The sequence below is a fragment of the Strongylocentrotus purpuratus genome, unplaced genomic scaffold (genome assembly GCF_000002235.5).
Source record: "Strongylocentrotus purpuratus isolate Spur 01 unplaced genomic scaffold, Spur_5.0 spur5_scaffold_6, whole genome shotgun sequence".
In the NCBI taxonomy this organism is placed as follows: Eukaryota; Metazoa; Echinodermata; class Echinoidea; order Camarodonta; family Strongylocentrotidae; genus Strongylocentrotus; species Strongylocentrotus purpuratus.
In genome coordinates this window covers 61,486,409-61,500,798 of record NW_022145612.1, presented here as the reverse complement: position 1 = coordinate 61,500,798, position 14,390 = coordinate 61,486,409, and the positions used below count along the sequence as shown (strand labels likewise).

Sequence of the window (14,390 nt, the reverse complement as noted above, 5' to 3'; positions counted from 1 at the left end):
CTATTTTGAACCCCCGTAAGTGATGTTTTCCTGGCATCTACTATTAAAGTATATACATGCATAAATCTATTGAGAGCCTCAAGGGCATTAACCCTGGGTTAAAAGTGATGAATTAGGCCCTTAAGGATCTTGATCTCGACAGATGGGGGGGGGGGGGGTTCTTCTTGATTCAAAGTTGATGATGAATAATGCAGAAGAATGGGTCTCAACACCATGCAGGGCAAGTCAGTTCTGGACGCTGTTTCATAAAACTGCCATCAATTACAAGTTGCAATACATGTTATAAGCTGATGAAATCGTAGCGTTGCATTTGATTGGGTGAGAGTAACAGAAATGTTATTGATAACTTGTATTTTTAAACGGGGCCTGGATTGAAATAAAACAAATAGAATGAAGTTTTTTTGTTAAAGCAAGGAACCTTCAATTATTGGACAATCGATCATCCAAGAGATCAACCCAAACGATCGGCCACTCATTAATACACCTTCCAATTCCAAAGCCACCCAGTTACCGCTTAATTTTATTTTGCAGCCTTATTTATAATTCTAGAGTTGTGAAGTTATAAGTGTATATCTATCAATTCATTGTCTGTAATTGGTATTGGATACCGTCCTCATCACATTCTCAAAATGTTAATCACAGTATAGTATGTCTGTCAAAACATGAATAGTTATACCCCCCAAAAAAGATTTACTTCAACCAAGTTTACTCACCGACACATCTCGGCTGCGACCCGCTCCAGTCAGCTGTTAGCAGGGTTAGGGATTGTCTGTTTTCAGTACACACTCTATCGGCTGTTCCACCGCTGAGCGTGTAGCCCTGAAAACACGAATAGCGACAGGAGGATCCAACAAGGTTTCCTTCTGTACACGAAACATACCCGCGGTCCAAATGGCTGATGGAGCTATTACATTTGATCACTTTAAGCAGGGAGATGGTAAAGAAGAAGTGGAAACTCTTGTAAATTATTAAAACGCATGCGTGAGTTCTAAAGCTATTGCCATGGGATGTGTAACATTTCACTTGGTGTCCGGGGAATTTCGGAGGCCAGGCACCAGTTTCTCATTTATTACAAAATATTAAATTACCCAAAACTTCAGTGTAAATTATAAACTTTATATGGGCATTGTATTGGGAATAGTGCATCAAACAATTTTTCAAATTAAGTACTCCACCCTTCCTATAATTTGTGTGCCAGAGTTGGGAAAAGAAAAATATATCCTGACAAAAACTCAATATTTAAGGATAATATGCGCTTATTTTCGCATGTTTGAATGTCCCGTCATTTAATCCATCATTTACAATCTTCGATAACTTTAAGTTTTCTAATGCGTGTTTTCGCGTGCTTTTTTAATTTTTGCAGTTGGAAAAAAGGAAGAAATTACTAATGTTTGTGTTCGCTTGTTCTACTCATTACACATTCAACAATTGATGAGAAATCTTTGAAAGGGACAGCGAACATTTGATGGGATACCATTTCTGATGTAGGAATTCTAAATCCTGATATTTCATGCACTCTTTTATCCCACCACCTGATCAAAAGTCAGGGGCGGATCTACGGGGATGGGGGGAGGGGTAGGGGGTTTAGCCCCCCCCCCCCTTGGGCTGCCAAGTAAACAAATAAAATTGCTTCGCCTTAGCCTTAGCAAAAAACTAGATCCGCCCCTGACAGTTGCTGATTAGCCCATAACTTTTCGGCGGCTTGATTCCACTCCTTCTCTATCACCTCCCCGCTTTAAGTGATAGAATAATGACATAGTAATTTTTATTTAATTTTAATTTTTACTAAGGAATAGATAGATTGATGATTACAGACACGATCACGGTTGTGTAATATGTGCAATATATACATTGTGATGTATTACAATATCATCTTTTCTGCAAGAGTAAAACAAAAAGGCAGAGATAAGATAACTTTTAGAAGGTTCGTGTTAAATAAAAGAAATAGCTAACTTCTTTTTTTAATAATCTCCCTAAGAAGTAAGATTTATCATGAGATAATCGTAAAGACTTTCAAGATAAATCGGAATTTGAACAGGTTTGAACTTACAAATAATTTGGAACATGACGTGACACCAACTGTAGTTTGGCACATTATCCCGGGCCTGGTATGTAATCCTATAGTCACCTTCTGAAAACAAAGTACCAGGCGGACTTCCATACCGTCTTTAAACAGGATAGGGACAATCGAAAGGAAGAGAGAGAGAGAGAGTGGGAAGAGACAGAGACAGAGAGAGAGAGAGATGGACTCATGTAGAGGGGTAGGTGGTAGAGAGGGGGGAGATAGTGAGAGAGAGAGAGAGAGAGAGAGAGAGAGGGGGAAGAGAGAGAGAGAGCGAGAGAGAGAGAGAGAGAGAGAGGGGGGGGGAAGTAAATGTATTTTTACCATACAACATCGCGATTTGCATGGTATTCAGTTCAGTTCAGTTCATTTTATTCAAAACCACACAAAGCATGATATAATCTGTTACATAAAAAAGAGACTGGTAATAGTACATCAATCAACATATTCTAACTTGATTACATCATAAACTGAATGGTTTTAGGACCCCTTTAGAAGCTAAGCTTGTGAGCGGGGCCCTATTATAGTCAACAAAATACATACATTTACAGAATGTTACGTATGATTATACAATTGATGAAAATACTAAGCTACAGAATATAGAACATACAAATACTCTCTCTCACACACACACACACACACACGCACACACACGCCCATACACAGCAAACACACTGACGAGTAGGTCCTTAGTGGTCAAAAAGCATTTTAGAATAAAAAATTACTAAGATGCAAATATAAACTATGTCAGTCTTTCAAGTAGGTACGTTTTAGATAACCTTCTAAACCTAGAAAGAGTTGTACTATTTTTTATATCATCAGGCAGACTGTTCCATTCTTAATGCAAGAGATATGGAAAGATAATGATATAATAAACGATATTCTCTCTTTTATTCTCTCTCTCTCTCTCTCTCATCTTCCCTCCACCCCTCCTTCATTTAATGCCTTCCATCCATCCCTCACACTCACTCCACCTCTTTACCCAAGTCTACTTTCAACAATCTAGATTTTATTTGGATTTCATACCTGACCAAGGCGGGTTTATCAACATCTGTAGCGGTAGGCTCGGACCACGTGACCCCGAAGGGAATGGTAGCCGTATGAATGATTCCAAGTGATATGTCACACTCCACGTCAAACACCGGCGGAAGTTTTACTGTATTGAAATAAAAAGCAGAATGTTATTTAAGAAAAGACAATGATTAACAAAAATTACGTAGATTTTCTACGGCAAATGTATAAAGACAAGGTAATTCATCTCCCATATATCTTACATCCAAAGAACAGCAGTTAAAAAAAATTAATCCCTAAAGGAATCACTCATAAGGTGACGGTGAGATTCTGAACATATATCCTGATTGTAATCAAGTATGATTGTAATCAAATAACCTATTAACATTATGTTCCACACTTAACATGTTTATCATCTTCAATCAATAAAAATAAAAGTTATTGATCTTAAATCAACATTTCCTTTTAAGTTCTCCGACACATCCGCCATATGCGGTCATACAGGGTTAACCAAACTAAAGGTTACTTTATGTTTATCTATGAAATAGAGCTAATGAAGGCAGTCCACGAAAGGAAGCTTGCATATCCCGGACATTTGATAAGAGGATGAGATATACAGAGGTATTATACTTGAAGGAATAGTAGAAGGAAACGAGAGAAATTTACAACGAATCACTTGGTTTGACAACATCAAGAAGTGGGCAGGACTTGAAGAGATCAGAGCAAGCTATTATGAAACTCTCTCCCAAGCTCCCAACGTTGTTGTAGTAGCTATTTTATCTGACTGCTAAGAAAGCATACATGCTTGTTAGTAAGCAACCAGAAGACCGACTGCTTTAGGTCCTCTCCGAGGGACCTGGTAATGAGGATTAATGCCTTACCAAAGGGCACTAGCGCATCAACTTGATGTTCGAACCCAGGTCGCCGGATTACGAGACCACTGCTCTACCGACTGAGCTATCGCGCCTCCTAAATAAATGTAAAAACTATACTGAAACATTCATAATTATTTAAACACAAAACTCATCTTTTCAAATTAGCATATCAATAGTACTAAAAGATAAGTAATGTTGTAATCTTTCGTTTTCAAATTAGCATATCAACAGTACTAAACGATAAGTAATGTTGTAATCTTTCATTTTCAAATTATTATTATGACCTGGCCTATAGGACGGTACCAGATGAATGAATGAATGAATACATTCCACTGACGCAATAGCTGTTGCTCATGCTGCGTCATTTCGACTGCGTTATTTCCCGCGCTATTCCAATCTGTGATGGCAATTCGCCCTAGGATACTAGTTACACGTATCATTTGCACTGTTAAATTTGGATTCACTTTTTGTATGTTTTACTCTAACGTGGCCCGTCAAAGACTGCACCAGTCATTGACACAGTCTTACTACGTCAGCAACTGGAATCCTCGTGAGGTGCAACGGGAATTACTGGTTTGGACGCAAACAGCGGATTTGCAGTTACAACTGAAAACTCCGAATACGCCAAGAACTATAACGTCTCTGATAAACATATCGGGACCCCCCCCCCCCCCGGGGGGGGGGCGGAAGGAAAAAGAGGGTGAGAAAGAAAGAAAACGGGAGCGAGAGAAAGAGCAATATACATATAACAAATATACACATATACAAGTGTGAAAGGTAGAAGGAACCTGTCAAAAGATATTTACCTATAGGTATCGGAAGAGGTGAGCTCCTTCTTCTTCGCCTTCTCCTCCATAAGGCATCTAATATTCGAAAACGAAAAAAATAAAAAATTGCCGTGTTAATCATAATTACCATCTTTGCAGAAGCATAATAAGGATAATTATCTTTAAAAAATTATCGTTTCATACCTTACGAAATAAAACTAATATAGGCCTATATATATATATAGAGAGAGAGAGAGAGAGAGAGATGGAGGGAGGGAGAGAGAGAGAAAGAAAAAGATGGAGAGAGAGAGAGATGGAGGGAGGGAGAGAGGGAGAGAGAGAGAGAGAGAGAGAGAGGGGAAGAGGAAGAGGACATGAGCTGAGCCAGGAATTGGAATTGTATCTATACCTCGGTAGTCCGTGATATCCGTATAATTATACGGAAAAGAGCTACTTCACGATCGACACCAAATTAATGAAACATAAAAGGTTGATATAAAGATATATAGCAGCAGCAGGCTTTTGCTAAGACGATATATGAACATTGCGATACTGATTCAAGTAAAGGTTGATTACAAAAATATATCATGTTCACTTTCTTATGCGGGCATGGACGATTATGTAATTTTACATGTGTTTCCCATTCTGGAATATATCACAATCAACATCAATGTAGTTAGATATTATCAACAAGTTTCCTGAGTAAATAAAATCGATTGTGTAGAATTTCTATAATAAAAGGCTTCCATATATTTCTACAACCTTGATCTATTACTGATTGACGGGCTGTGCTTTTACAGCTTTCTAGACATTTTGATAACAAGAATAATAATAATTACACATGGTATTTATATAAAGCGCTATTAATGAATTTTCAATGCATTGTTAAATAAATATATCACTAATAGAAACGTTTACAGACAACGCATTAACAATCAATTTATTTATTATATAGCTGAAAACTTAACATCAAATTACAGATACACTTGAGTTCTGGTAAATATAGAAATGAAATTCTCACAGAATCCAACGAAACTTACACCGAATGTTCAAGATTACAAATAAATGACATGTGTTATTAACAATTTGTGTAGAAGAATGAGCAAAGAAAGAAAGGGCAAGTTCACTCCAATAATGACGCACTTTCAATAGAAGCAGACAAATCAGACAAACCCATAAAAAAAAAAAATCGGCAAACTAATAAGAAAGTTATGAATTTTTAATGAGATGAAAAACTTTGAAAATCACTACACACTAATTGTTTTCTTATTATTGATAATATAAATTTCCGACTTCCCCCTATAAATCTTCTTTCCTCACACCAGCATCCAAGTTCAATTGATTGTAATGTGTTTTCGTGTGGAACTTTGGATGCACTAATATAGATTAAATGTTTTTATTCTGTTAAATCATGAAAATGTGAATTTTAATTAACTATTCATATGAAACTTAATAATTACGAATAGACAGTATTCCGAAAATAGTATCAATCTTTCAAAGTTCATAAAAGATTATAACATTTCACGCATCCAATATGATACAAATCAAATAACCTGGGCAAAGGCATGGGGAAATCAAGTTCTTGGGGATAAACAGCAATACAATTATACTGATAAGGTAATTGATCAACAGTGAGGTAATGACGTCACAAACTGATAACCATTTTGGCAATTTGTGTAGTGATTTTCATTGTTCCATAGTTTTCCATACTTTAAAAAAAAAAGTGTAACTCTCTTATTAGTGATCTGATTTTCCTAAAACTCTTCTTTCTCTCTTTCTCCCGTTTTTCTGCACCTATTGAAAGCAAATTATTTTTGGAATCGACTTAAAAAGTTTTGACACAGGTCACTACGTGCTAATGGGAGTCGTGGGTTCTTTCGAAGATGACGCCCGGCAAGTTTTTATGCGTTTGTTTTTATTTCACTGGTTCAAACGACCAATCTACTACAGGATAAATAATCCAGAATAAATTATAGAAATTTTCTCTCAAAATAAGATTCCCATTCTAGAGCTTTAAGCTAATAAAGGATAACGTAGACTATTATAATGAAAATGATCGTTGATTGCCATAATAAAAGTCATAATTCCCTTGAAAAATTCGCTGATATATATGAAAACTTCATATCAATTGCCGATCCTGAGCCAAGAAGGATATTGTTTGGGAAGTTCCGTTATTTGACCTGCGAAAAATAGTAACTACTGAAACGATACCGCTACTAAATAACTGGAAATTCAATTCTTGAATAAAATTAGATTGTAGAAGCATTTAGATTAGATACTCAACATTCATCCCACTCAGAAAGTTCCATTTGCATAACAGAAAATAAAGTTTTACCGTTAACCTTTGGAAAATTGCACCGAGCATGAACAAAAAATCGATGAAAAAGTAAATCTTAGACTTCAGTTGACTTACATGTACCTATATTAAAACAAGAAAATTTCATATATATGAAACAAAATGATAAATACACAGGGTGATGGCAACAAATGAAACAAGTTAAGAACGTTATTGAATTGACTTTACTAGTGGAAGAAAGCAAATATACATAGGGTTTAATCAGATGAAATATGGTTTTAATGTGAAAACCCCAGTAATGCAATACGTTGAATTGACGTCCAAGTCGGTCTTGTCTATCGTGCATCTTGAAGAAGTTTGAAAAGTATATTTTTGATTTTATATCCCTATGCATTAAGAGTGTTCACAACAAGACAATAACAGTTTTACTTTTTTAAAAACAGTAATGCAGTACGCTGATCGTCAGTCATGTCTTGTCTATCGTAAATCTTGAAGAAGTATGAAAATCCAATTTTTATTTTATATTCCTATGCATCACAGAATGTGGAGCAACAGGGTATGAAACGCTGAAACGGATGGCTCAAGACCGAGGAACTTGGAGAGACACTTGATATAACATTCTGATTGGGTCACTGAACCTATCATAAACTGTCAGATCACTATTGATGATGATGCATTAGGAGTGTTCACAACAAGAAAAGAACAGTTTTACTAGGAAAGACGTTTCCTGCCGAATACTTTTTTAAATGTATCGCTGACGTCACAAATAGTTCACGAAAAGATGAACTATTCGTGTTGGGGGTCTTATCAGGTTTTAATGTGAAAACCCAAGTAATGCAATACGCTGAACGTCGGTTAGTCTTGTCTTTCGTAAATCTTGAAGAAGATTGAAAATATATATTTCATTTTATATCCCAATGCATTAGGAGTGTTCACAACAAGAAAATAATAGTTTTACTAGGAAAGACGTTTCCTGCCGAATACTCTTTTAAAATGTATTGCTGACGTCACGAAAAGTTCACCTTGTCCCGGGAAACGGTGAACTATTCGTGTTGGGGGTCTTATCAGGTCAAGTATGGTTTTAATGTGAAAACCCGAGTAATGCAATACGCTGAACGTCGGTCATGTCTATAGTGAATCTTGAAAAAGTTGAAAATAAATATTTGTTATTATATCCCTTAGCGTAAGATTGTTGCGTTTGGAGTGTTCACAACAAGAAAAGGGATAGTTTTACGAGGAAAGTTAAATAGTATGGCCATATATAGCAAGGAAAGAAAAATAAATAACAAAGGGAAAAAAAACAAAGAACAAAGAGACAAACAAAACAAAACATAAAGCACACACACACACAAAATCACGCACCCACACACAAATAAACAACATGGCAACGATGGTCGTAACAATTCGCAAATATTTCAATTGCAAAGAATATATGATAAGCGTGATAGAATGCCTTCTTTCAAGAAAAGAAAATGTTTGAAGTTCTGTGTAATTCTTTATAATTTGTAGTGTTATTGTTATTACGATTATAGATGGAACTTTAATTTTATTACAAATCAAGTCATAACGTTTCAACGTTAACATGACAACCATTTTAAATTATTGTTATAACCGTCAACGAATAGTACTACGACTGTATAATAACACGAATGCGGACTACTGCTGGTACTATAAACTACCACTATACTACCACTAATTCCTGGTACAGTCAAACCTGTCTATAGCGACCGCCTAAGGGAAACACAAAATGTGGTCTTTGTAGACAGGTTACTTTAGTACATGTTTTAATGAGATCATTTTTAAGGGAAACAAAAAATGTGGTCTTTGTAGACAGGTGGTCACTAAAGCAGGTTTGACTGTACTACAAGTACAACTGCTACTTCTACTAGGCACCACCTCTACTCATATAGCTACTGCTACTATTCTACTACTCCTTGTATAATACTCCATGCGAGTACAAGGTATCTGCAAATATATTGCCTAGATAATACACGATAATATATGCCACAATACGGTCAGGAGAAGAGATGGTAATAAATAGATTATGCACAATTAACATTACCTGTTCCATGGAGAAAAAGCGATGCCATCACCAAAATACACAAACCCCTTATAAGGAGAATCTTCATGTTGAGGCTCTGTGCTTTGATAAGTCGAAAGGCGGAGGCTGATAGAATATAATGGAGCTTCTTGTTGTGGTATACTTGACTTATATCGACGCGCATATAAGTCAACCAGCTTCTTCAGTGCGAAATCTGAAATACGTCGAGCGAAAGTGATCAGGATGACCTTCCTATACCACGCTTGTAACCCTAAGTTTTTGTTTACATTAAAATCATCGGACGAGTGAAATTATAGACTGTTGTTTATATCCGGGTCGCTAAATCACCCTCCAGCAAAGTAGTTATGTAGGCCAGCTGGGCATTGATTGGTTAAAAGGCAATCACCACCACTTTGTTTGACCTATCACGTACGTCGTTTCGTGATAAAGGTTCCCTCCTCCGAAACAGGGAGGTCCTCCCTCATACCAGCCAAGGAAAACAACATATTAAAAGGCTAATGGTCTTGATTCGTTGTCTGGTCGTGTCAATTTCAGCAAACTTAACTATGAGCTAATTGTCAATTTTCTATTTTTTAAACAACTAAGTGTTCAAAACGTAAACAACCTTAAGTTGTTTAATTTTTAAACAACAGTTGAGCGATTCACCGGTTAACTTGCGGTTGTTTAAAATTTTAAACAACTTGTTTAATTTTTTTCTAACAGTGTATTTGTGATTGATATCAATTGCAACTATATACATAAGAGATACACTGCAAATTCGTTGTGTAACGACTTTAAACAACAGTTGGGTGGTTCACTCCTTACATAGGGGTTGTGTTAAGTTGTGTAAACAAAATACACAAGTTTTTTTTTTCTTAACGGAACCCCTATGCAAGGAGTGAACCACCCAACTGTTGTTTAAATTCGTTACACGACGAATTTGAAGTGTAAGAGACTGCAAACTTGCGATTGAATTGAGGACTTGCAATTGATTTGGATCAATCCAGAAGATGTGCTGTTGGCCATAGTTGATGGCCACTGCGCCCCAGGACCCCCGGGACACTCGATAGTGGAACTCGGTGGTGATTGTCGATCGGAGAGTTCCTTCGGGTGTAAGCATGTTGAGCGGATCAGCACCGAGACTGGATAACCGGACCATCTCGGTGTCCGGATGTACTTCGGTCCATACTATCCGTGATCCAAGTATATCGTCCACTGAATGGGGGAGATGTGTGGAGTATGAAAAGAGTAGGGCTATCAAAAATGATATAGACAATGTACATATTATTTAATCTAAATGCAAGTTCCAGGCAGCAACAAATATTTAAACTCCAATGGACAATATTAGGCATTCCACCGCAATATCCGAAATCATGGGCAGTTTGGTCATTATTAAATAGTCATAGAAAATGTACTAGATAAGATAGGTAAACAGGAAGGATAAAAAACTCGCTGCCCGTGTGTAAGCGGATGGTTGCCCGATATGAATTCAAAATAGGGGGGGGGGGGGCTGCAACCTCAAAACCTCAAATAAGCTTTAAAAGTAGTTGTATCCAAACATTTCAAAATCTTGACCACTACTTTCTGTAGTTTATTTTGGTATTGTATTGTTTGAAATTGTTCATCTTTATTACCATCTTGTACTTGTCATACCTGTTCGTTTGGCTCACTATTGTATATTTTCTGTAACTATCACTGTATTGTATTACTTGTAAACATGATCAGTTTGGGTCCTTGGACCTTTGAATTATGTATATTTATATGTCTTTTTAAACCGAAATAAATACTTCTTTTTTTTTAATTGAAAATGCAAATGTCTTATTCCAAAAAATGTTATGTAAATCATCGAAACATAAACAAACTTTTAAATGGACTTTGGGTAATGTAATGTACATTAACAAGCGCGCTCTCTCTCTCTCTCTCTCTCTCTCTCTCTCTATCTTTCTCCAGCGCGCGCTTTTCATCGACCATACACGCAAACAATAAGACTAAACTTCTTATACCTGTATCATTTGAAAAGAGTGGAAATATACATAAAATGGTAATCATAGCCAACAGATTCTTACCACTCACTTAACAAATAACAATATGATCACATTATTGTTGAATACGGCAAAGAAATGGTTACTTAAATGTTTTCTCAAACCCTATAGTAGAAATACCGATTACGTGAGGACAATTTATTGAGCTTCTCGTTTTCTGATTAGCCATGGAAACTATTTTTAGTCTGGACAAGCACTTGTTAGCAAGACACTGATCAATATTCCCCTCTGATGCTGCCGCAGATAATCAGTTTAAAGATGCAAGCAAAGACCTAGAAGTTCCATTGCTCATTCTTATTTACCCCCTCCTGCTCGCAGGTTTGTTTTCTCAGTGCACCATCTCTCCTTTGCGCCCGTTACCCCCCCCCCTCAAACACACGCACACACACACATTTACACACACACACGCACACTAGCACACACACACATTTCATTCTGCTCATAAACCTGTTTTACAAACTTAAAAACACCACAATGAAATTCAAATAAAACAATTTTATTTAAAGGGGTGTAAACTGATGAATCTGCGTCTCCTTTTGGACAACTGCACGTAAACGAATTGTCTTGATCAACGGTAGTCAGCGACTTAATCTCTACATAGTCAGCGTTCGTTAAACAGACCGAAGTTCTACTCACGCTTTGGTTTCGCGTATGTTGCAGGTACGTGATTGCAGCTGCGGTCGAGTCCGTAGTCGTATCATACCCGATTGGCCCCCGAGTCAGGCCACGGGAAAGACATATAGTCTCGTCAGTTTACAACCCATTTACGAGAGCATTGAACTAGATATATATCGAACAAAATGTCCCAAGTACTGAGTACTTTGCTGTCACTGTCCGCGTGTTTAGGTATTGTTCTAAAAACTTTACCAGCTGTTCACAGGAAGTATTTTGATAGGCCTTTTATGTTTTAAAATAAAGCTTTTATTCATAAATGAAACACAGCGGTATGGTTTAAAGCCCCACTGTCCTACTTGTAGCTACATGTACTTGCTCCCTCTATATAGAAAACAATGTCTAATCGGTGACCATTGGTCCCCCATGGTCCTCTTTTTCTTTTGTTAATTGAGAGCTGAGTTGATGAGATAGCCACTTGTCACTAACCACGTTATGTAGTCTAATCCCTCCTGGCCAAACTAGTACAGCCGGCCTTTACTAGGTAAGTAGTTGCGCAGTGTCATCACATATCACTTTAACAGTATACAAAATAATGTACAATATCTTTCGAGGTTCTAGCAAAAACTATGAGCTAATGAAGTGGCATAAATAGTAATTTCCCGAGGGTAAATTAATATCAAATTTACTATAACCGAGGCTTGCCGAAGGTATAGTAAATATGATATTAATTTGCCTCGAGGAAAAGTTAATTGTTATGCCTCTGAATATCGCAATGCAAAAAAACTATACATGAGGGATATAGTATTTTGTATTACATAACATGTCATGACACTAGTAAAGCAATGCACTGTATTACACTCGTGAAATACTCAACACAAAAATCTCAATCATAATTGAGAGGTTTCGATATTAATATTATAATATTGTGTACAAAAGTTGTTGACGTATTCGATAACTTATTTGTTCTTCACAACTTTACTTGAGTATATACTCTATCAAAACTACAATTGGCGGGAGTTTAAGATATATGAAACAAGCAGTCTACATGTTTAATCGTAAATTCTGTTACCACGCAATCGTCTTTTTATTTATTTATTTCAAATGGTATATTGATATCTTTTTTAAATCACATTCGCGACTCGTGGGCCGAATTACAGATTCTTCACAATGGATACATACATGTAACATCAATAATATATCAAGTTGAAAAAGGCTAATAAGATAGTTCTATGGTAAACTGAATTGGTATCCAATAGCATACTTGAGACTAAATAATCTTAAATTAATAATCATGTTAATTTTAATTGATATCACGTTTTTGGAACAAATCGAACGTTCTTATCATCCCAAATCATTGGAGGGTAGGATTTAAAGATTTTCATGAGAAAAATACTTCTTTTGTTTCTTATTTTGTTAGTTCGGGAGGTAGAAAATTAAATGAAAATCAATATCTAGTCGAAGTAGTAATGCGCAATATCCCTCAAAATTGACACTCCTGGCTCAACTGAGAAATACAGAATAATCGTGGGCATACATCTATAAAGTAAATATCTAATTATTATACATACAGTGGTTCAAAATTTAAGCAGAAATGGAAGAAATGGAAGAAGAAAATCACGACATCTCTCCTGTCAACCATGCTTATTGCATTGTCGAGTTGGGTTGGACTGAACATCATCAAGCTGCAGTAACATCTGAATACAAAAAAGAGAAATATACAGTACATTAGAGGTTAGCATACAATGTGCTGGAAACACACTTTCAGATTGTAATATAAAAGGCTTCTCTTGAAAGATGAGGGATGTTACTATTTATTTACTTGATATGTTATTTTCAGTCGTTTTATGTTGAAATGTTTTTAGTATCTGAAAAGTGAATTCTCTTCTATTGTAAATATTTATGATACTTAAGAAGTGGGCTGAAATTGAATCCTACATGTTATCTGGTTAAACGTATATGTTTAATTCAGCATATATCATTGGTTGTTCTGTCATTTTTGTATGTCAGTCTATCTTACTTTCCTTCCTGTGTTAATATAACCCATCAAGACGAATACTGGATTCAGGCTAATGAAAGTTATGCAAATCATTATTCATTTATTCACCGACAGTACATTTTCTGAGTACGGGTGAGAGTATTCTTCTGAAGAGGGCAAATAATGGGCATTCATGAATCACCTCCATCACGTTGGCAGTAGTTATTCCGAAATGCACACAGTGGGACGTGTCCATGTGTAAAACAATATGTGGATATTGGGGGGTCATATGTAACAAAGCGAACTACGAACCTGTCTATTCGGGACTTAAATTTAACCTATGACCGTGCATGCGTATCACAACTATCTGTCTTTATTCGCTATGGTTACACCAAGCCACTTACGTAGTTGGAAGTTTGCTCTAATGACTTGCTCTCCCTCCTCATCATTGACCCTGGCCTCGCACGAGTATAATACTCCAGAGAAACGATCCTCTACGGCGTCAAAGTGTAAGACTAGTCCAGAAGGTAGAAAACGCACTCCTTCCACAAGGATTCTCACTGCGAATAACAAGAGAGAAATTAAAAGGATTGTATGGCTTTTAAAGTCAGATTGGAACGACAAATGTTTATATACAACACTAATCATTATGAGGGGCAATGGGCATAGTATTATGGTTCAATTTATTTACCGGTACTATAAAAGG

The 14,390-nt window shown here is 36.4% G+C and overlaps 1 protein-coding gene across 2 annotated transcripts in view; it reads right to left on the bottom strand.

The window, feature by feature from the left end:
• LOC115919137 overlaps window positions 1-14,390 on the bottom strand; it is a 66,516-nt gene that overhangs the window by 13,975 nt on the left and 38,151 nt on the right. The window contains exons 29-30 of one of the 2 annotated variants that reach the window (XM_030972026.1): window positions 14,089-14,244; window positions 12,611-13,403 (exon numbers count right to left, since the gene is read on the bottom strand). The exons of the other annotated variant lie outside the window; for it this stretch is intronic. Coding sequence (XP_030827886.1) covers window positions 13,387-13,403; window positions 14,089-14,244 — 173 coding nt within the window. The 3' untranslated portion in view covers window positions 12,611-13,386. Of the gene's footprint in view, window positions 1-12,610; window positions 13,404-14,088; window positions 14,245-14,390 lie in introns of those variants that run through there. 2 annotated transcript variants of the gene reach the window in all.